The sequence below is a fragment of the Zeus faber genome, assembly GCF_960531495.2.
Source record: "Zeus faber genome assembly, chromosome: 14".
Taxonomy (NCBI): Eukaryota; Metazoa; Chordata; class Actinopteri; order Zeiformes; family Zeidae; genus Zeus; species Zeus faber.
The window spans coordinates 26,314,349-26,339,306 of NC_137200.1; the positions used below are offsets into that span (position 1 = coordinate 26,314,349).

At 45.4% G+C, this 24,958-nt stretch overlaps 1 protein-coding gene across 1 annotated transcript; it reads right to left on the bottom strand.

The window, feature by feature from the left end:
- Positions 1-2,484: 2,484 nt before the first annotated feature.
- slc8a4a (solute carrier family 8 member 4a) lies at positions 2,485-20,044 on the bottom strand (the record flags this gene model as incomplete). Its single annotated transcript, XM_080014136.1, has 7 exons — positions 18,842-20,044; positions 18,146-18,669; positions 10,293-10,399; positions 9,815-9,933; positions 9,128-9,227; positions 7,593-7,865; positions 2,485-2,864 (listed from the first exon to the last, which is right to left on the bottom strand). The coding sequence occupies exons 1-7, from the start codon at positions 19,919-19,921 to the stop codon at positions 2,485-2,487; spliced, it is 2,583 nt and encodes an 860-aa protein (XP_079870262.1). The 5' UTR covers positions 19,922-20,044.
- Between the last annotated feature and the right edge of the window lie 4,914 nt (positions 20,045-24,958).

Sequence of the window (24,958 nt, forward strand, 5' to 3'; positions counted from 1 at the left end):
CAGGGTTCCGCTCGACTGGTCCGAGACGTCTCGTCGCGGCGCCGCCGTCCCCTCTGCCGTCGGTGGGGCCCCGAGGTTCGCGGCAGTGTCCCGGGGGCAGCCGCTGCCGCGCACCCCTCGGACGCGCCGACACCCCCTTCGGTCGGCTCTTTCGGAAAGCGCCTGTTCCCCCGCTCGACAGGTCCGCGGCTGTGTCTCCACTGAGGGGGTATTATAGTATGGTCACTGTTAGTGTACCTCTGGCACGCGAACTGAACGAAGTAGCACCCCGCGGCGTCCATGACACTCACCAGGACTACACTACTGTAGTACTGGGACAACTAATATTGCACTGGGAGTCATTTGGATTTTGATTGAAGGCAATGTGGTGTCGAATCGAGACAAAAAAAGTATCATAACAAGTCAACAACTTTTATTTTTCACTTTTCACACAAAACGTGCATATCAATAAGATCAAAGCAGCAATGTTCATATAAAGACTACTCCCCTGGATCATTTTACAATAAATATGGCTCTAAAGTTTCTGGATTCAATTAAAAAAAAAAAACAACAAAAAAAAAACGAAAAAACAAACAAACTCAGCATTACTTGTGGAGTCAGCCGAGGAGACGTTCACAGTTCAGTTTGTTGTTTTCAAATGAAAGGTTTTTTTAATAATATATATATATATATATTTTTTTTTGACATATCTGTGCTTATCAGAGTAACGCTGGTCCTCACCGCCGCGGGGGAATGTTTAAACGCCCCGTGTGAACGAACAGAAGGATTGTGTCCGTACTGCGTCCTTGCTCAAGGGTTTGGGCTTTTAAGTTGAGGGTTTCACCAGGAGGATTTGCAAAATGCTGCCATCTGCTGGCCACCCACAGGGACTCCTGCGACGGCGATTAAGTGGGCCCCCTCCTACAGTGAGCGCACACACCTTTGCTTTGCAGCAAGCGTGCATCAGCTGCCAACTAACTCCCAAAATCCCCATTCAAGCCTTTTCACGGAGTAGTAAAAATCTCACTGACACAACTTTTAACCGTTTCTACCCCCGCGCTTACTGAGCCAATAGTTTGAGGACGTGGAGTTGTGCCTTCATCCCTTCAGTGCCAGAGACAAATTAGTACCAGTGCAAGTGCAGACAGACGCACGCACACGCGCGCGCACACACACACACACACACACGCACACACACACACGCACACACACACACACACACACACACACAGAAAAAAAAAAAACCCACAGAAAAGTTGAATGCGCTTCAACAATTCATGTCGTTAGCCCGACTCGTCGCACGATCTCTGCTTTGGAAGGATAGGAGTTGCAGCGTCCCATATATATATATATATATATATATATATATATATATATATATATATATATATATATATATATATACACACACACACACACACACACACACACACACACACACACACACACACACACACACACACACACACACACACACACACACACACACACACACACACATAAATATATAAAACGCGTGTGAAAACCCGCAGAGCACCCTGGACCGGCCGCATCCTACGAGGCTGTTGTGGCCGGGGCGGGGAACTGGCCTGGTGGAACCGAGCGCCAGGCAGTGGAGAGACTGTGCTTAGCTGTTCATCACATGGACCGTCACGCATTAACAGCCATATCGAAAGGTCACACACAATACAGGAAAATATAGCACCACAACTTTTTTTTTTTCCCCCTTTTTTTTTTTTATCCAACACGTGCAAAAAATAAACACACCTACCCTCAGTCACATATTCATCTTTGACACAGTATACAATAAGTAACCAATAGATAACTTGAGTAATAACCATCAATAATAGTGTCGTTAACACATACAAACAGCGTAATGTTATCTATGTGTAATGGCGTAACATGCAATATCTCGCTCTTCAATCAAATCAATCAAGTCCTCGTAAAGACCGTATTCTCGTCATGTCCAACGTAACCTCATTTGTTTCTTTTTTTTTTTTTTTTTTTTGGAAAGAATTTCAAAAAGTCACACAGAGAAGAAACCAAATACAGTAGGCCGGGGGGGGGGTATGTTGGCTGTCAGTAACGTCGGTCATTTCGAGACCAAGAGTGAAGGAAAGGGAGGCGAGGGAGGTGATTCTGAGTGTCTGCGCCCCCCCCCCACGGGCTGCGTCGACAGCGTGATCGGGTGCGGGTCGGCAGGACGACTCGCGCCACCTCGAAACGAGTCGACGTTTGGCGACGGCGGCTAGAGGAGCTTGGCCCCCCGAAACCCGGTGGGTGGTGGCCGAGTTGAAAGGCTCAAAGATCCGAAATGAATTGGATACGGCACAGCACTGATAATAAATAAGGATAGAAATATGATATAAATGTTTGTTAAAATGGACCAAAGCAGCCAGAGAGGGCGCTTAATCGAATAGATTGCAAGGGAGAGCGCCTCTCTCTTCTCTCTCTCCCCCTTCCCCCCCCCCTCTCTCTCTCCCTCTCTCTCTCTCTCCCTCCCTCTCAGAAGCCCGGCACGTGGCAGTAGGCCTCCAGCGAGGACAGCAGGATGTAGATGAGCCACAGCGAGACGAACAGGGAGCAGGTGAGCAGCTTTGCGGTCCGTGGGCCGCCCAGCTCGGCGGCCGACACGCCTCGGCGGCGGCGGTACAGCAGCACCAGCACGCACACCAGAGCCATGAGGGTGAAGAGGGTGACGGAGAAGGCCAGCGAGCCCGGGTTCACCTTGAACGCCTTGCCATTGGTCCTCCAGTAGACGGCAGCGATGGTCCACGCCACGCCGATGCCCAGGAACACGTTGACGGCGTTGCTGCCCGTCACGTTGCCGATGGAGGCGTCGGCGTACTGGTCCTGGATGGCGGCCACTTTACTCGCAAACGTGTCTGGAGAAATACCGAGAGGGTCACAATCACAATCTCAATCTCAATCACAATCTCATTCACAATCACAATCTCAATCTCAATCACATTCACAATCACAATCTCAATCTCAATCACATTCACAATCACAATCTAAAACTCAATAACAATCTCAATCACAATCTCAATCACATTCACACTCACATTCTCACTCACAATCTCAATCATAATCACAATCACAATCTCAATAACAATCTCAATCACATTCTCACTCACAATCTCAATCATAATCACAATCACAATCTCAATCTCAATAACAATCTCAATCTCAATCATAATCACAATCTCAATCATAATCACAATCTCAATCACAATCTCAATCACATTCTCAATCTCAATCTCGATCTCAATCTCGATCTCAATCACTATCTCAATCACAATCACACTCAATCTCAATCTCAATTAAAATCACAATCACAATCACATTCTCACTCACAATCTCAATCTCAATCATAATCTCAATCACAATCTCAATTACAATCTCAATTTCAATCACAATCTCACTCACAATCTCAATCATAATCACAATCGCAATCACAACCTCAATCACAATCTCAATCACATTCTCAATCACAATCTGGATCTCAATCACAATCTCAATCTCAATCACAATCTCAATCACAATCTCAATTACAATCTCAATTTCAATCACAATCTCACTCACAATCTCAATCATAATCACAATCGCAATCACAACCTCAATCACAATCTCAATCACATTCTCAATCACAATCTGGATCTCAATCACAATCTCAATCTCAATCTCAATCACAATCTCAATCACATTCTCACTCACAATCTCAATCTCAATCATAATCACAATCTCATTCACAATCACAATCTCATTTACAATCACAATCTCAATTACAATCTCAATCTCAATTACAATCTCAATCACAATCTCAATCACATTCTCAATCTCGATCTCAATCTCGATCACAATCTCAATCTCAATCACTATCTCAATCACAATCACACTTAATCTCAATCACAATCTCAATTAAAATCACAATCACAATCTCAATCACAATCTCAATCACATCTCAATCACAATCACAATCTCAATCACATTCTCACAATCTCAATCACATTCTCACTCACAATCTCAATCACAATCACAATCTCAATCTCCATCATAATCTCAATCACAATCATAATCACAATCTCATTTACAATAGCAATCACAACCTCAATCACAATCTCAATTACAATCTCAATTTCAATCACTATCTCACTCACAATCTCAATCACAATCTCAATCATAATCACAATCGCAATCACAACCTCAATCACAATCTCAATCTCAATTACAATCTCAATCACATTCTCAATCACAATCTGGATCTCAATCACAATCTCAATCTCAATCACAATCTCAATCACAATCTCATTCACACTCACAATCTCAATCACAATCTCAATTAAAATCACAATCTCAATCTCAATCACATTCTCACTCACAATCTCAATCTCAATCATAATCAGAATCTCATTCACAATCACAATCTCATTCACAATCACAATCTCAATTACAATCTCAATCACATTCTCAATCACAATCACAATCTCGATCTCAATTACAATCTCAATCTCAATCTAAACCTCAATCACAATCTCAATCTCAATCACACTCACAATCACACTCACAATCACACTCACAATCTCAATCACAATCTCAATCATAATCACAATCTCATTCACAATCTCAATCACAATCTCAATCACATTCTCAATCACAATCACGATCTCATTTACATTCTCAATCACAATCTCAATCACAATCTCAATCACATTCTCAATCACAATCACGATCTCATTTACATTCTCAATCACAATCTCAATCTAAAACCCAATCACAATCTCAATCTCAATCACAATCTCAATCTAAAACCCAATCACAATCTCAATCTCAATCACAATCTCAATCTCAAACACAATCTCAATCTCAATCATAATCTCAATCATAATCACAATCTCATTCACAATCTCAATCGCAATCTCAATTACAATCTCAATCTCGATCTCAATCGCAATCTCAATTTCAATCTCAATCTAAACCTCAATCACAATGTCAATCACTATCTCAATCACAATCACAATCACAATCTCAATCTCAATCTCAATTAAAATCACAATCTCAATCACAATCTCAATCTCAATCACAATCTCATTAATTTATATATCTGGATAAGTGGTTCCCTGTATTTTTAGTGGCTTGTAATGGCGCATACTAATTCTAAGTATATTTTTCACACATCTAGTCAATGCCTCTTCATTGTAGTTTGTCAAACCATTGACTTTCTTGGAGCATTACGAAGGCGTAATTTATTTCTTTATTTATTTATTTTAAATGACCTTACATTTGTGGATTGTGCATTATCTTTTCCTTAGGGCCTTCAAATAAATAGTTCAAAAGTTGTTAAAAATATTTGAGGATAAAGTACTTAACAGCGCGTATGCAGCGGGATGTTTTTAAAAATAACTCTTCCTTCAGACATGTTTTTCTATGTATAGATCCCGAGACCTTCTTCACATTAAACCTGTGCAAAATCTAACCTGGACCAGAATGCAGTGACTATCACTGTTGCCGTCCAAATATAAATATGACACAGAAACATTTTATCCAATTGATGGCCAGAGTGTGTTTCCATCTTAATGTAGTTTTACTGTATTTACAGAATGTATGACCCAAAGAAGTGCAGGTGGGCTTGTATGCAGCTGTGTAAACTAATGTTCGCAGATATCGGATACCAGCCGGATATTTGGTTTACAGAGGGTTTTGCACATTATCCCCAATACAAACATCTGATACCAGAGACCATCAAAACATGTCAAACACGTCAGATATTAAAGAGCTAATCCGTAAAAGCGTTTTGGGGGAAAAAAAAAAAAAAAATCCCATATTTAATATTTGTCACATATCAATGCATGAGCTCCTCTGTATGCTGTTTGCATTGTTGGTGGCTGGGTCCGCCTTTCCTGGCAAGAACGCAAAGATCGGCTGTGCATAGTGATATGCACAGACGTGATATCCTGTGCATAGTATCGCATTTTGTATATTCTGTATTTTTTCTGTATAACTCTTATCGTCTGTAGTGAAACGCACCAAACCGCACCTCACCAGAACAAAGCCGTGGCGAATTTGAAAGTGGTATCAGTGATTTCACGTCCTCAATAAGTCCTACCCAACACACGGTAACATTTTAAATGGGTGGGGGGGGTCCGCGCCACGAGAGAACCAGCCTCTCCCCGACCTCCAGTGTCGTCATATTACGCATCACGACGACTCTGAATGAAGTGGAATGAGAGCTCCAATCACAACTACGAAATGACTCAAATGCCAATACATCAAACAATTACAAGAAGCCAAAACCTTTACATCCTGCTGGCTCCCTAATCTCACCAGGGTTGTTTAAAAAAATAATAATAATAATAATTTTGAATAAAGAAGGAAATGAGAAGCCGCCCACGGACACATCGCACTTCCTGCCTTTTGGAGGGGGGAGAGAACCCCGCAGGAAGCGTTGAGATTTTTATCAGATTTGGAAGGCGCTGCCATCTCTTTTCATCCGTAGCAATTACGGAGGCGTACGTTCACACTGCAGTGAAGCCCGCGCAGCCGGCCGGGGGAAAGTGGTTCTTCATTAGAACCAGAGCTCGTTCACAGAAGTGGTCGAGGGCTGAGGTGAAGTGAAGAAGACTGGAGTATTTTCAAAAGCCCTGTTATCACGATGGTGTCATCGGTCTACACATAAACAATAACAATTATAATAATAATAATTAACAATAACCGTATCTGGAAAGACTTCAAGTTTCACTATGGTGTTACGATGGGGTTTTTAATTCAATGTGTCTGTTTGATGTCTCTGTAATATAAGCATTTCCATTATAAATCTTATAGTAAGACTGTTAAAATATGATGTTTGAAGTCAAACACCATGAGATACACGATTACTAAACGGTTAACTACTTGTTAATATTTAAAGGATAGGCTACCATTTTATTTATTTTTTTTACCAAGGCCTTATTAAAATGTCAGTTCCCATCATTTATAAATGTTCACAGCACAACCTCGTTGGATGCGTCACCGTTGAATCTTAGCGCTCTACTGCAGCTCCTGCAGTCCAACGGGGCAAACATTTCAAACGAAAACAAAAAACCTTCAATCTCCTCTTCGAAAAACGGTCTAAATATAAGTCTAAATATAGTCAGTCCTCACGTGTCGTACTTTTTTTGCCGACCATGCATCTTTACCAGGGATTCCAGGGTTTTATTGATTCTTTTGCACTTTTCGAAAAATCGGCTCTTTTGGCTCCATCCGCGCTCACATAAAAGACTAGGAACAAGGTAGTCGCGTCGCTTCCTGCTGGCAACCTGCTGTAGCAGCGCCCCAATCGCAAAAAAAGCAGTTTTTAACACAAAGAGCGATATAACTGTTATTAGGAAGAAAGAAAAAGGAGATTTGACGTGTTTTTAAGGCTTGAACGTTTGCCCCATTGGATTGCATCCGAGCTCTGTTTACTTGTCAGTTGTAAGGCGCTGTGAACAGTTCTAAATGCTGCGAGCCCACATTTTAATAAGGGTTGTGGGAAAAATAAAAAAGCGAACCCATCCTCTGAGTGCAGAACGCCTCCCTCATCGGGCACACGGGCGGTCGCCGTCAACGGCCGCGGGGAGAGACGGGACGCCCACCTGGGACCGAGGTGCCGAGGGCCACGAACACCACGGCCGTGACGGAGTCCTTCAGGCCGACCGTGCAGCCGAAGTGGGAGGCCAGGTCGCCGGTCACCGCCGTCAGGGCGCCGATGAGGGAGATGGACACGAAGAAGCAGGCCCAGCCGTTCCAGTACTCTGTGGGCGGAACGAAGGCGAAGAGGACCTTCCAGAACACGGTGAGGAAGTGCATGATGTAGTCGAAGCAAGACGGCAGGCGCTCCTCCCCGCTCTCCTCCTCCTCGTCGTCGCCTGGACAAAAGAAGATGAGGTGATATAAAAGGGGGGATAAAACTTTATTCATCCCTACGGGGAAATCCATGTGCCTCAGCCCTAAAGCACAACTATACAGTAAAGTCAAGTATATGCTATTAACTATTTATAATGACTTATAATACTGAGTGGTAGTATAATGACCAAGTAAATATATTAGAGTAGTTTGAAGTAGAGTATAGCATGAAATAACAGTCTAATAATATGATGATATGGTAATAATATATTATTATATAATATAGTATAATGCAGAGTTACAGTCCAAATGTATATAAGCCCGTGGGTGTATTACATAAGCAATGGACAAGAAATAATCCTGTGTAAAGTATTAGAATGTCCGGAGAAAGCATAATCCAGGAATCGCGTCCTCGAAACAGTCCACGATAATAAGCCGAGTGGTGTTCTGAATATGCGCTCGCAGCGTATAATCCAGGTTTACACGGCGTTGAGATGGCTCGCAGGCGGCGTTGAACACTCAGGTTTGTCACCAAAAAAAGGAAGTTATGACTACATTATATAAACCAAATTCAAATGTTTTTTTTTTTTGTGTGTGTTCTCTTTAAGCGATTGTGGTTGTGCAACAACCGATGGTTCCCTCTGTAAATAATCTAGTCGGTGCACCTGACCATTATTTATATATTTGTATGTAGGTTATTTGCGTGCATGTATTTATCGTTCGCATGGGATTCTGTGCAAATATAAAGAAGAAACGTGAATATGAGAGAGCGTGTTCTTGGCTTCTCTTACTTGAGCTTGGGGTCTTTCCTCCATCATTCAAAGGGAAACGCTCCATTTGACGGTGGACTACTTCCAGGTGCCTGCGTCCTGCAGATCGCTCTCATCGGTTCAGGCAGGCGTCAACAATGACGTCTCGCGGGCCCGATGAAGAATTTACCGCGCCGTGCATTTTTGATAGATGGCTACGCTAAAAGGGCGCCTAGCCTCAGCGCCGGCAAAACTAGGATTCTCATCTTGCATACACTTGCAGAACTTAGAACTCTCAAGTCTCCAGGGACTTGAAAGTGCCTAAATAATTTCCCCGGCAATTGAGAAGCAACGAAAATGTTCCGCTTTACTTTGAATGCCTCGTACCTCTGTGACTAGAATCGTTCGTTTTTGGGTTTTTGACAAAGCCGGGCGACAACAGCTGGCGGGGCCGGACCCGGTTTGCGGCCGAATCCGCCGTGCGTGTGGTCTGATGGGAAGTGGGAAAGGACGCTGGCGGGAATTCGGGGACTCACCTGCGCTGACGGTGACGGCGCTGACAAACTGCTCCCTCCAGCTACTGCTCCCGACCACCAGAGCCAGGTTAGTCTTCTTGATGAGCTTATCCACGGTGTTCTGCAGCCAGGGCAACAGCGGGAAAAACACAGAATCACACCATGTTCATCTGCTGTGCAACTCCGACTGACTACATCCAAATGACAAAAAAACACGGCAGAGGCCGGCGTTTAAGGCAGCTTCTAAAAAAAACGAAAACATTTTATTTTTTTTTTTAAATTGTCATCCTGCTTTATTCAACGCTGTCCCTGGTGTGGTTGGTGTATTTAGCAGAGTCTCTAAAATCCAATGAAACAATAAATTTAGCGGCTTTCTGTCTTGCTTAAAGCGGTAATCCGTGAGAGTATTTTGTTTAAAAAAAAATCGCACATTTGATACTTTTATTAGCTGGCACTTTTTTTTTCCCGAAACGGCCATCGCATGTGTTTCCGGTCATTGAAAAAAAAAAAAACCCACTTTCGACAGTTTCTAATGGAATTCTGGGGCTGGTAGTGTGATCCATCCCAACGCAGACAATTTCGCGGATTCCCGCTTTAAGTAAGATTTGCCCCATCGGCTCCCATCAAATGGGGAGATATTTTGAAATCAATCTAAATGCATTGAGGCAGGAAAAAAAAAAGGAAGCAAAAGCTGTTGGGTTGATGCACCTTAAATTCGTAAGACTCTTCAATGACCACCTCCAGCCTGGTGTGCTCGCCTAGACTGGGGCAGCCCATCTTTGCCACATCCTCCAGGTCCACCGCCGGCTTGTTGTCATTGGAGTCACCTGGCAATGGGAAAAATCACATTTTAATCTAAAAATGCTTCAAAACCCCCATTATTATCGACGAATAAACAATGACTTAATATCAAAAAATCCCCCAAACCTCCCCCTTTTTTTGGGGGGAGCTTTTGTAAAGTCGTAACTATAGTTAATGCATGATTGAATTGTTCCCCAAAGGCACTAATCATTATGTACAAGCCAATGATGTAAAAATTGATATGAATATTCATTATGCAAATCATGTGAATATGCTATCAAATTATTCACAGAAGACATCCTCATAAAATAAAGTCATTAGATAATGGCGTGGTTTTGATGCGACTGTGAGTGACGTGCTGTACGACCGTCTCTGGTTGACTCACCGTGCTTCTGTCCCACGTCGAGCAGAATAGGCTCCTCCAGTATGATGGTGAAGGTCTTGTTCTTCTCATACTCCTCATCGTCTATGATCTTCACATCCAGAAGCTTCCTGCAGGCATAAAAAAGGGCAGCCAGAGTGTCAAGACCCGAAAGGCCTTCCCGCCGAGGCCTAAGATTCTGACGCAAAATACCTCGTTTGACCAAACATCGTCACGGTGAATGACGGCGGAATGATGGCGAGTCCGCTGAAACGGCGCCGCCCAGTGGCCGGCAGAAGAACACAGGCTCTGGGTGGCGTCAGGCCGCGGGGGATGGGTCGACTTCCAATTGAGTTCCCATCAGCCCCAAGGTGCAGCTCAGTCGTCTGTGTGTCAGCCAATCGGGGTGAGGTGTGGCGCATAAATTACCTAGCGACACGCCTCCGCAGGGGCTGAACTCATTACAGCCCTTTGACCAATCGCAGTGGCCCGACAACAGCACTGATCTGCAGGAAAAGGCCGCAGGAGGCCGATGGCGGGCATTACTATGAACCAGGTGGACTTTTAAATAATTTATTAAAAAACGATTTGCAGTTAAAAAATGGAAGTAAAACAGACTGGGGGAATGGGAACACATCTTCCGAGCAACTCACAGCTGACCCAGAGGGACAAACCGTAAGTTTCAAGAATAATTGTCCCTTCTGTTCCCATTTCCCATGACACTATAAACGGCCGCATCTCTGTATTTTATATTATTACATTACATTTTATTGCATTTTATATTACACTTCCCTCTGCCTCTGGTCTAATTAGCAAACTGCTCTTAGACTTTCGGGTTTTAGCCCTCCCTCCAATATCGCCACCAGACGCCAATGGCGACATCATGATTGGCTGCAAAACATCATTATCGTATGAAGCAATATATTCTAATATTCCAATATTCCTCTGTAGCGAGTGCAACATCTGCCAGTCGGATGGCGCTGGACGTTTCTCTAAAGCCTCCGCGTTTCCTGAGACAAGATATTATCTTGAAATATGCGCCGAACACTCCCGTGATAACAAGACAGTTTTAAACAATGCCAAACAGAGCACACGCGTTGGATGCTCATCGACTATTGCTATAGAGCCACCTGCCAGTTAAAGAAATTAATGAAAACTAGATATTCACCAACACATTCATATTTTACGGACATAGACATTTGTGACCTGGCACGTAGGTGCATTTTCACCAGATCTCTCTCCGCTGAAAATGTGTGGTGGAGTGTGGCTCTTTCTCTCTCTCTCCCTCCACCTTCCCAATATCATGTGGGCGGTTGTCTATTTCCGTCCACTCATGTACTCTCAGGATCGAACGCACTAGGAGCTCTGGAGGTGGGCGGAAAAAAAAACGCGTAAAAAAGAAAAGAAAAAAAAACACGCACTTAAAAAGTCGGTGATTCACTGCACAAAGCCGCATGTTGGCATTTTATTTAAAATATGCTGTTGCTCTCGACCGACGTCGTATTCCTGAAACGCCTGCACCCATTGTTGTATTCCACAACGGCTCGGCCATCTCCATCACACCACTCTATTCCCCCCCCCCCCCAGCGGTGTCGTCGTATAATTCACTTATACCTCGCGCGTATACGTCACACAGAAACACGCGGGGATGCATCCGACCAAAATGTCATCCCTGCTCCTCCTCGTTGAAAGGCTCCCAGATCCTCCTCCTCCTCTTCACATTGTTCCACCATCCATCCGTTCAGCTCCTGCCAAACTCTTTCTTTTCTCTTTCGCGTAATGGCTCGTGTAAGGAACAGAGACGCCCGGGTCCATGTCAGCGACGCTCGCCTTTTACACCTCAAGCCGACGGGATCTGGACTTTGGGAGTCGGAGGACACTGGGGCGCTTGGCTGATGCCCAGTCAGACACAAAAATGTGAAGCCAGGCGACGCTACTTCCTGGCCGAGTCTCCCTCGAACGGTAAAAGGAGGGAAAATGGAGGGGCTCCAGCGGTCGCATTTCAAGAGACTTGAAAGTGGATGAATTCTTCAGATGGTCGGCTTCAAATGACCACGGTGGTCCTTTGAATTCTGTGGTCTGCGGTCTTCAAGTGACCACAGAACTGAATCAGCAGTTCTGTGACCCGGTCTCAACACAAACGGTGTGTGGTAAGCTTCACAAAACTAGAACTTATAGCGGGGCTGCCGTTGGGAAAATGCCTATCCAAGGCCGACACACAAAGATCCCGAGCCTGGTTTATATGGAATGCCATTTGAGTCAATATTAAATAAATAAATAAATAAATAAATAAATAAATAAATAAATAAGCCTATGAAATAAATCCTGAAAAAAATACATGAGTCAATAAATGTATCAATAAATTAATGTAAATATAAATATATACATTTTGTTAAATAAATCGTTTTTAATTTTAAAAGGATGTTTTTATTAATTTCAGGGTACTTTTATTTCATATTTCCACATTTATTTATTTAAGGGGATTTTTATTTCATAATGCGACATTTCCATTCCTTAAATGCAAATGAATGGGGTGTGGTTATTGAGATATATATATATATATATATATATATATATATATATATATATTTGTTCTTTTTAAATTTTATTTATTATTATTATTATTATTTTTTTTTTTTTTTATGTATTTATTTTTATATTATATATTTTTATATTTATTATTTTATTTGATTTAATCTTGACTCAAATGGCGCTCGGTAGGTTAAGGAGCACGAAAACCTGGACCGCTGAGCAAAGAAAAAAGTAATGAGTCATCTTTCACCCTACTTTCCACATCTGGGAGAGTGTACGCCAAAGGAAGCGTTCATGTCTGTTAGTAACTGTTAAACACGGCGGGGGATCTGTAATGGCACGGACGCTCATTTGACAGGATTCACTGATGGGGTCCAATAATTGCCCAGCGTCGTCGTCGTCTCACGCCCAAGGATGATGAAGCCGTTTACTGATCCCTCATGATGCTCCAATCACAACCGCTGAACAACAGTGGCTTCAAGAGCTGTCTCATGAAGGCCTGGATGCAGCCAACTGCCGACCAGAGCCTCCTCTGTTCTGGAAACTGTATGGGAAGATCTGGAGCGAGTGCTAAAACAGATTTTCCTCCCACTTCATCCTTTCTCAAAGAACTGGAGTCTTTTCTACTCGAAGAATGGTGCGTCGATGGATGTTGATCCATCCACACATCCAGGACTTGTGTAGCAACATTCCAGGAAGGATTACAGCTGCTCTGTAGGCACAAGTTGGCCCTGCTCCTTAATACGTCCTTGTTATTAATACTGTATTGTTGCTCGGCGTTGCCATTATGTGTGTTCACATATCCTTGTTTTTAAAAAGACAGTGTACGGAGTGCGTGTAAGTCCACAGCAAATCATCATCTATTGAAAAAAGCCTCCCCAAAAAAATCAAATGAGAAATAATGAGGTGCTTCTTCGTGGTTTGGGATTTTTGACTTGCTATGCATACCAAATGTATTTCTGATGTCCGGTTGAGATACATTTTGCCAATCATTATGATGTGATGCGTGTGTTAACCGTTAACACGACTGATGTGTGGCAACATCTCACCAAAATTTGGTAAGATGTTCATGCACATTTAGTGTGCATGAAATGGGATTTACAGGAGGGGAGAAAAAAATAAATAATATAGGGAAGACGTGCAGTCCAATGAAAATAGAAATCACGGAGGGCTTGGAGATAAAATGTGAGTAAAGAAGCAAAGCGCTTTGCAGTCATTAGGAGGGAGAAGACTCAAATGTTACCGTTTTCCTCTGCAAATGACCAAACCAGATGAATCCAAACTCCTTGTCTTAATGAGGTGACGGCTCAGAGATGGTGTTGAAGTTTGAGCCGGCGCTCCAAGCCTATGTTGGTTCTAACCGATCCAAATCCTGCTGGTGTTTCATCATACTGCATCCTCGTGCACCCAAAGTCTGCGTAAAAACAGCGTGTGGTAAACTTAGCCTATCGATTTCCCACATCTCTCATGCCAGCTTATATAACTGCTCCCTTTATCTACCTCAGTCTTCACTATATGTTGCACAGTGCCACACACACCAAGTGGATGGGAAAAAAAAGAGAGTCAACCAGAAAACACAACCATCAAAGGGTTTATGCAAATCTTCCCCTAATCCATAAATGCAGAACGTGAAATGGATCTCAATCCAGGGCTGTTTTGTGTCTGTAAATCAATTTATTGTAGTGCAGAATTTAGAAGGCGATTTCTCGTCTACAAGATCTTAAACTCTGCCTTTCGTTTCTCCCCTCTTCCCTTTGCAAGCTTGTGTATTGAACGGGTTGAAGAACACAGACGCAAAGATGCACAGGGGCGCCGAGGAAAGAGTAACACACACACACACACACACACACACACACACACACACACACACACACACACACACACACACACACACACACACACACACACACACACACACACACACACACACACACACACACACACACACACACACACACACACACACACACACAAAATGCATTGCATGAACACATGCAACAAATGCACCAGCGACACACACACACAGACACAAGCCCCCGGGTTTCTGCTGACTGGTGTCAAGCTTCTTGAGTTGGGAATACCATCACGGGAGCACCAGTTGAAAACCTGCTCCCTCGAATTATGAACGCACCGACGGGATCCGTGAAGAGAAATAAAACGCGCAGAGCCAAAAAGAGGCAGATTGTGGCCAAGCTACCCCTGGGAGAGGAGTTCAGGACCCCGGACAGCTCCCACTCCCCACCAGAGGACAGCTGGCCGGGGTAATTGACAATCAGCACCTCCAAGCGCCGCACAAACAGACATATTAGGAAATGCCCGTTCAAAAACCAGGCGGGAGGAAGCAGCTGAGCGCGAGGGGCCGTTTTTAGCCCACCTCTAAACCAAACAAGCGAATAAATCATGAATAATCACTTATTCAGAACCCTGCGCTTGGAAGAGGCTACTGCTCCTGTTTGCTTCAACCGAACGTGTCACAGACTGAAGAATCCATCGACAAATATCTTCATATGTCTTTTTTTTTTTTTTTTTTGCAGTAATATCCGGCACGTGTCAGGATGGATAAGAAATAACTTCATAACAACTTCTAATCACACCTGCACGTCAGGTCGCCGATGTGCTTTAGTTTTTTCAAAAAGGCGTCACTAAGCAACACAATTCAAAACGTTCCACTGTGGCTATATGCAGCAACATGTTGATTAGTCATTTCAACGCGACCTTAAAGTCATGCTCAGAAATAGCGTAACAAGCGGGAACGCATGAACACTTAACACAAAGGTAGAAGAAATTTATAAAACGCGGACGCTGAAGCACTGATCGAGACAACTGACAAATACAGAAAGATATAGTTCTAGATTCCCGTGCGGCCTCCAAAAAAACGAAAAGAAAAAAAAAAAAAAAGAGGCAACAAAGGATTATCTGCCTTTTCTTTTGACACAATGAATTCACCTGTGTTTCTTCCCACTCAACCGACCTAGATAATACACCCACACCCAGGCCCTCGCGTCCTCCTCACTCAGATTGGCTCGTCGCACACGTACTGCACGTACGTGCGCAGCTTCGGTTCGGCCGTGGTTTTACCCCTCGCTCTTCGTTGGAATTCTCTTTTCAGGCTCTCTCTCCTTGATCGCTTTCTGTTCCGCGTCGACTCCACGACTGTCGGCCTCGATCAAATCCGCTGAAGAGACTGAGTGTCGATCAATCCCAAGACGAACTGCAGTCATTTGCATTCATTTGTTAACACAGAGGTTCACTCTGTTTTTACTGATTGAATTCTCCAGGTTAAATTTTTCTGGTTTATTTTCCATTAGTATCCATTAGCATCCTGCCATATATCACTGTGTGCAGTTAACTGTGAGTTGTACTATCTACTGTATATTGTTTCTTATGGGACATATGAATAAAGTATCTTATCTATCTATCATCTGTCTGTCTGCCTGTCTATCTACTATCTGTCTGTCTGTCTGCCTGCCTGCCTATCTATCTATCTATCTGTCTGTCTGTCTATCCCTTCTCCAGCCCCATGACTATAAACTTGTATCTTCCTATCTGCATGCCGGCGTTTCTGCTGACTCCTAATTTAAACGCTCACTATCCTGTATTCTCCACGGGGCCGGCTTCTATCTTTCATTTTTTCCCTGAAACAAAGCCGCCATGGTTCCCCTGTTACCATGCACGGAACGAAACCCCAAATCTGCGGCATTTTTATTTTCTGACCCTTATTCTGCCACCCTTAAGATTTCTGTACTGCAGCCAGTTTCATTTCACGCCACACCATTTTAAATCTGCTCGTATTCCCTCTCGTCCTCCTGAAATATTAAACTCATCCAAATGTGTCCGCTCAATGGAGCGCTAAACCTATCACCAAACAACCCATTTGAGGAAAAACTCTAAAATGTGAGAACAACCGCTGTGCTCATTTTGATCATTTTAAAAATCTATTATCGTTCTAAAAACAAACACGGCAAGTCTACCGATCCCAGATGAATCCAAAATAATTATATATATTTTAAATACCAAACCTCCATTGGAAGGTGATAAAGAGGTGTAGGCGTGAGCTGGCTTCACTTGGCAACGCTTCTATATGTTTACATTCCCCTTCCATTTACCCTGACGACAAATCAAATGAGCAATAAATGTAGCCGTTGAATTTCAGAGCCTTTTGTTTTTTTTTACTAGAATACAATAAAAACAACAGAAGTTGAAATGGAGTAAGGAAGCAGGAAAGAAGAGGCTTCGGCTACAGTGAACGCAGAGCAAAATACTTGTTGGAAATGTCATGCAGCAATGTGCGGAGGAGTGCGCAGACGTGTTGGAGTGAGAAATTGAACTCACCGTTATCCTTTGGTGCGCACGATACCTTGGGGCTATTTTGCAGTGGGCTGTGTGTTTTGATCATCCACTGTAATGCTGATAGCAAACATTTAACTACTTGTTCTTAATGTTTAACGCTAGGTTCTGTATTTTTTTTAATCCAGGCCCTGTTCAATTGTTGGTTTCCATCATTTTTAGCACAAACCCGCTGAACGCTCCACTACTGAGAATAAAATGTGAGTTTCCTGCATTTGAAAGGGAGATTTCACTTTTTCCTTTCAGGCTTAATGGCTTGCCTCACTGGATTGCCTTCAAGCACGATGAGAATCTGCAGCAGAGTGGTAAGTTTCTAAATACTAAAGCATTCAGCGAGGTTGTGCCATGAACATTTAGAAATTATAGGGACTGCCATTTAATAAGGCCCAGGTTGTAAAATTGCAAACTTGGTCAACCAGGTCAACGAAACCAGGCGATAACTTTCTAACTCATTCTTTTTAGAAAAATGGGAATTTGGCGGCGTCGTTTCTGAAGTGCTGTTCCTCTGAACGTATGTTATTTACATTAATGATGCGTAGCTGGCAGAGCTAGTTCTGTCAGGCAACCTAACGGCGCCACCCACCTCCACGCCCCTTATGGGCCGGCCTACTAAAGGAGCCAGTCCCTCCTGCCCCACCTGTGTTACTGCGCCCCCTCCACCTCCCTGCATCCACTGCCCGTCGCTCTTGTATTTCTAGCTCACTAAGTATGTTTGCTGTACACCTCGCCGGGAACGATAAGATAAGATCATTTTAAAGTAAATTGGAGAGTTGTCTGTCAGAATTGCTTTTTGACCCATCCTGAGGCGGCAAATTCATTTCTTTAAACATAATGTATTATTGCAGGAAAAAGAAACTTAAACGATCGCCGCGCCTATCTTAGTGGATACGAACTTCCTGTCTTTGTGGTCCAAATGCACAAGCCAACACACTGACGCCCGACAACATGGCGGTACCCAAGCTTAAGAGAAGTCGAAACCAGACAGGACGGTCACTTACATGGTCTCGTCGTTCTGGAACTCCAGCTTGCCAGCCGCCTCCTCGTAGTCCTCCCCAGCCTTGGCGGTGCCTTCCACCATGTGGTAGGGCAGAGCCACCTTCCCCCGCGCGCCGGACGTCCGGTGCACCTTCACCTGCATGCTTCCTACACTCTCGTTGACCCGCATGGAACTGCTCTCAAACGTGAAAATGCCGGCGTGGTCGTCGTCGTAGATGGTTACCGTGGCGGTGTGGGCACTGCCGAGCGCCGCCTTGGGCTGAACGTCGGGCAGGATACTGCCGCCCATCATGCTGTTGCTGGAGGTGATGGAGGTGGGCTCGAGGATGGAAACTTCGGCGCGGTGCACGATGCGAGGGTTACTGAGGTGCACGTAGAAGTGCTCGTCTTCCTCGAAGATGTCGTCGTCGATGACACCCACGGTGAACTCTTTCACCGTCTCGCCGGGCTTGAACACCAGTGTGCCTTCTGCAAACTCATAGTCGGAGCCAGCGTTTGCGGTTCCATCCTCCGTGCGATAGTCGACCTGTTAGTAATCGTGAAAGGGGGCAGACTGCATCTAAATAAACTAAGCTTATTTAATTTGTATGTGTCACATCAACAACTAATTATCCAGATTCACCGTAAACATTCGCCAATGTGGAGAAGTTGAATTTAAATATCATTTGGACAGCATTACCAAAATGTCCGCCTCTTACCTTCACAGTGCATCCGCTCTCCCCGCCGTGACGACCCACGGACAGCTTGAGCGACCCGCAGTTCTCGAAGCACTGGTAGTGAGAGGGTTCGAACTGCAGGTAGATGGTGTGGGGATCCTCCTCCTGCCCGCTGGCCTCGTGGCAGCTCACCACCTTCCTGGCCTGGTCGGCGGCGTGCTTCTTCAGGATGTTCCCTGCTCCAATCATCATGCGTGTGGCTTGGATACGATAGAAAGCTCTGCTCTTCTGCTGCTGGACCAGAACCTGGTAGTTGGCCATCTCGATCAGCTGCTCCATGTCCTTCTCCGGGTGCCTCTGTTTCAACTCCTTCAGCGTGCGAGCCATCTCCCTGCGAGCCTCCTCCTCTTGGACTTTCCCCGGGTCGAGCCCACCACCCTCCTCCACCCCCTCCAGCATTCCGTCCAACACATCTTTGGGGTGGGCGTGGGAGTTGACCCCCTGACCGTCCATCTCCAGGTCCATTTTGGTGAAGACGCCGTCGCCCTCAGTCTCGATGATGATGCCGCGGTGCTTGTCGGCGCGGTAACGCTTATGGACATACTTGTAGAAGAGCAGCCGTCGGTCTGCGATCCAGGCTTGCATCACGCAGATGGGGAAGAAGAGGAAGGTAAGCACTGCCTCCCACACCTCCACCTCCCCAGGGGAGATCACAGCCAGGATCAGATACAACCAAATGTAGGCAAACACGCTCCAGGCGGCGGTGACAAAGAACACCCGTAGGTGCTTTATCTTGCGGGTCTCGTTTTCGGGCACGACGTACACACAGATGGCGATGATGATGAACATGTTGAACGCTGCGCTGCCCACAATGGTGCTGGGCCCCAGGGCACCCGCCTCAAACTGATGGCCGACGACTTCGATCACAGAAAGCAGGATTTCCGGAGCCGACGACCCCAGCGCCATCAGGGTGAGGTTGGACACCGTCTCGTTCCAGACGCGCACGGTGGCGGTGGTGGTCTCGCCGTTGGGCTTCTTGATCGTGATCTCCTTCTCCTGGGAGGTGATGACCTCGATGGACGACATGAAGCGATCCGCGATGATGGACATCCCAAGGAACATGTATATGAGAGCCGCGAAGTAGACGATGGCGCGCGCCACCTTGTCGCCCGCCGAGGGGTTCTGCGGGTTCCATGTGGGCAGCACCACCCCTTCAGAGCAGCTCTCCTCACCGGAGCAGTTGGCTGGCGGGCTGGCGCCGGCCTGGGAGACAAGAGTGAGCCCAGGGAGCAGCACGAGCAGGAGGGGGGCTAACAGGCGGGCGGAGAAGAGCGGAGGGCGGCTGGGTAGCATGATGGCAGCTTGAGGGAGCGCAAGGCGTGAGTTCTTGTGGCGCTCGAGAGAAAACCAGCTCAGCCCCAAATTTCCAGACACCTCTGGGGGGAAAAGAAACATTGCCCAGTTTGTGCATCATAGGAATACGTTCATTTCGCAAACATATATTTTTTGATATCGTCACCGTCATCCATGCTTTGCCAGTAGGGCTAGCAGCATCCCAAGGGGTACTTTTTTTTGTATGCCACTTAGATGGCGTCCAACATTTCAGTAAACCAGCCAAAAAAATGATGTTTCTGCAATAAAAGATGAAAGCCGTCATTAGCCCCAATATTGTTAACAGCATGATGCCGGAAGGCACACACGCACGCACACACACACACACACACACACACACACACACACACACACACACACACACACACACACACACACACACACACACACACACACACACACACACATACACACACACACAAATGTTTATATGTCCATCCCTCCAGATTTGGAAACACTGAAGGCTGAATTGTATTGTATATATATGCACATGGTATACTTGCATATTATATCTGAAAGGATACTTAATAATGTTACTGCTTGTTGATGCCTCAGGCTAGAGGAATACTATCAATTAGCCATGCATTTGGTAATTAATTATAAAAGATGAAGGTTGAAAAACGGTTGCAGCTTGTCCTCAAACTCTGTATAAATTGTATTTTATTATACTTTTAACTTTGTGGAGAGGACTCTTAATCACTTTAGGTTGAGAACGAAACAGTTTAAAAAAAATAATGATCGAGTAATAATAAAGCGGTATTAAAATAGAAAGCTCACGAGGCATAGGAAGGACAGAATGATTAAAAATGATTAAAAAAAATATATGTATAAAAATAAAAAAACATGCGTCCAATATAGTCTACGACACAACAATACCACAGACAGCATTTTGAATTCGTGTACTGCATATATTACATTTATGTAATTGATCTCAGCGGGCAGTTGTGAGTGAACGTACTCTTCAGAAAAGGTGCCACTGAACTATGAATAGCGAGTGCTATAAATTACACAACATCGACGAGGAACAGCGTCCGTTGCACATAATCCGTTTTAAACACAAAATCCTGCGCCGCTCACCTGGGCGCAGCTCTCGGGGTGCAACTCCTCGCCTCAGGAAATGAACTTCATCCTCCACAGTGTTCCTGAGGGTGGCAAGCACGAGAGAAACGCGTTCCTTTGGAGTCCGCACGCCTTCATTTCGCAGGACTGAAACACTTGCGTCTTTGGCGTCGGCGAATAAGAGGCTGAGACTAAAAGTCAATTGGAGACGAAGCACACACCGCAAAAAAAAAAACCCTCGCAGCCTGGTAAGCTGTGTATAATTAAAAAAAATACATTTTAAAGATTAAAAAAAAAAACAACAACCCCACCGCTCTGAAAACACTCACACCATCACCCATCTCGGTTGGAAAGCGTTTTGGGTTTGTTTTTTTTTTACCTCCGGTCCTCCCTGGGTGTCTACCGCGACGCCGGTGCCTTGTTGCGCTGGGCTCTCGGAGACGACGCGGAGCCGTCCATGGCGCTTTCTCCCGAATCTCTCTCTCTCTCTCCCCCTCTCTCTCTCTCTCTCCCCCCGCCCCCCGCCCCCCGCCGGATCTCCTACCTCTGCGAAACTTAACGCGGCCACGTTAGTTGTTCCCGGGGGAGACGCGTCGGCGTTCCCGTGGACGAACTGTGCGGGGACACGGCCGGGACGACGTCCCCTGTCCACACCCGGCGTGCGACCGTTGACGCGTCTTCTAATAAATGATGTTGTTGACTGCGTCCTCTCCCACCACCACCCCAGCCCTCGCTTCTCACACAGACACACCAAAAAAAACCACCTTTAAAACCCTCCCGAGCTGATGCTTCCACTGCAGGAGTGTTGTTCTTTACTGGGAGGTGGAGGGGGGTGAAAGAAAACCCCCCAAAAAAACAACAAAAAAACCCCGCTCTGAGAACTCGATAACCGCAAGAGACATCCAAACAGGGCCGGGTGGAGGCGCGGACGGACGGACGGACGGACGGACGGAGGCAGATTGAGACCCAGGGACCCGGGCGAGGTGGATGTCAAGGGGCGGGTGGAGAGGGGAGGGGAAGCGGGAGTGCGGTGCAAGAGGGAAGGCGGAGGAGACGGGGGTGGGGGGGGGGAGCGGATCGGTGAACACTGCAGAGCCAGGGGGAGGAGGCGCCGCGCCACCGTCTGCGCACCAGGACCCCGAGAAGGACTGATGATGATTCCACGTCCCTGAGTTGGTCTCCCTTTTTTAAAATGTATTTATATATTTATTTAAAATTTCTGTCACAATTCAGTTCCTAAAACGTGACGTCACAGCCCACCGAAAACACATGGGGGCCCTTTTTTACGCGTTGGTTGGTGGTTCTGATGTTGCAGCAGTGCGGTGGCTGTTGCTGGAATTATCATTGTCAGTATAAAAAGTGGGATAATAGAGGAGAACAACTCACAGAGAAGAGGAATGCACCAGCTCTGTGGGGTTTTAGGGGGGTTGTCAAAGGGGGGGGGTAAGCCACAAGAAGGGGGAAACATCCAATAACCCCACGAGAATAAGAACCTTGAAGAATTTAAGAATATATATATATATATACAAACATACATTGAAGGTACATTTACTCAAGGCATCAGTGAATTTAAGGTGATAAGTTGCTGCTGCATGTCTGTTTATAAATGCTCATTTACATTTACATTTACATTTAGTCATTTAGCAGACGCTTTTATCCAAAGCGACTTACAAGGGAGAATAACATTCAAGCTACATTGCGACAGAGATTAGTGTAACAACAACATTCGTGTAACAATAAACATCACCCATCCCCCTCTGTTGTGTATATTGTTATGATGCAAAACCATTTTTCCATGCAACGTTTCAATCCCCCTGTCTGATCCTATTTTCTTTTATTTATTTTTAATAAATAAATAAAAATCGCACCTTATTCCCAGGACAAAACCCAGACTGGTCGTAGAGTGAAGTTCAAAGTATGCTCCGGGATACAGCTTCTTTCACGTAAACTGCGCAAACAGCAACGTTATGCTCAGACAGTGTTTAATTAAAGGTCGTATCGGTAAGATTTGCCATCCTTGGTGGAATACTGCTAACTACCGGCGACCAACAGGGGAAAAAAAGTAACTCAGCACTTGGCTGAAACTTTCAAGTAGACTCCAACTGCTGGCTACGCTCCAATTATGAAGCCAGTTTATCACTTTTTCCCACTGAAGTAAGCAAACAGCCTTTATGTGCCCTTACTGCTCAAACTAAACCGGAACAATTATGTTTAGAATAAGAGCAAGACTCCCTTTGAGCAAAACTGAAACGTCATGTGGCAATTATTTCACTTGAGCCATGCATGCAAGCAAACATTCTTTAAAAAAATGTAATGCTGTTGTTGGATCATTGTAGAACATTAAACCAAACGTTAATATATTTTCTGCAGAGACGCTGCTCTGCTGCAGCTTCACACTATGCTTAAATGGAGTCCAATAATGCGGACACGTAAGCCTTACAAAGAGCTCACAGTCATTATGTGTTATACCAAGAAAACATCTCCACATGCAGTGCGTTTCATCTGATTTTTTTCAGGGTTTCATTGCTCTTTTGGCCACATCCACACTAAGGTAAGAGACTGAAAACAGGAGGTTGCGTCGCTTCCTACTGGCAACCTGCTGTAGCCAGAATTGCGTTTTCAATGTACCCAAAGCATTTACAAAAAGTAGCGCGACTGTAATGTGAGTTCCATGTCATCAAAAAGGAGATTTAGCAAAGGGGGGACTCGGGTTGGAGCCAACGCCGCTTGGCATCCAGCAGCCGCTGCGTGAGGGCGAAGGGGCGGCCAGCGGTGTCACAGGTGAGCCTGCTGAGCTGGCGCCGCCCCCTCTCAGGAGGGGAAGCAGGCGTATTGCCCAGTGCTACTCAACCAGGCCAGCCGCACGCCTCTGCTGTGCCCTCAGAGGTGGTGACATATGCCCCGGGGTCATCGGCCTCCGTCGGCCGGGGCACATTGATTGGTCGGGGACTGGCAGCAGCCCCTGATCCTCCTTGCGTTGGACGATCAGCTCCGCCAGGATCCGGGTCTGCTGTTGTATTGCCAGCAGCCGCTTGTGGTTGAGGGCCAGCCCGGCTCTCCCGGATCTCCACCAGGCGGCGAAAGGGCTTGGCCCAGCCGTGACTCAGCCGGTCCTCCTGCTATCAGTCCATCCATCAGTCCTGCCGACTACACCGCTATAACAGGTCCTCATGTATTTGCGGGGTGGAGCGACGGACACGGAGGCAGGTACAATGAAAACCAGCTTTGCTGGGCGTTTATTTACAAAAAGTCGCGACGTTTGTGTGCGTGTGTGGAGAGAGGGAGAGAGACAGAGAGACAGAGAGAGAGAGTGAGAGCTCAATCTTCCTCAGCTGCGTCCCCTTCCGGTCTCCAGTGCTGGCTGTTCCCACCTGCAGGTGGTGCCATAACCACTCCCCACTTGTTAAACTGAGCCATTCACATGTCTTTACGTCTTCAATTTTGAACCGGCATGCACTGTCTAACTATAAAAAGCAGGAATCGTTGCCTGTCTGTATGTATGTCATTCGATTATCTCCACAACCGTTAATGCGATCTATCTTACACTTGGCAGGTAACCGGCAGTTTCAGCTTCCGTTGTGGAACACAGGACTGAGTCATTGACATTTTGTCAGGCTGTGCCATTAAAATGTCTCAGAAAGTCTCACATTTTGAACGGGCATCTAATAGTGTGTTTTAACAAGGCTTAAACGTTTTGCCCCATTACCC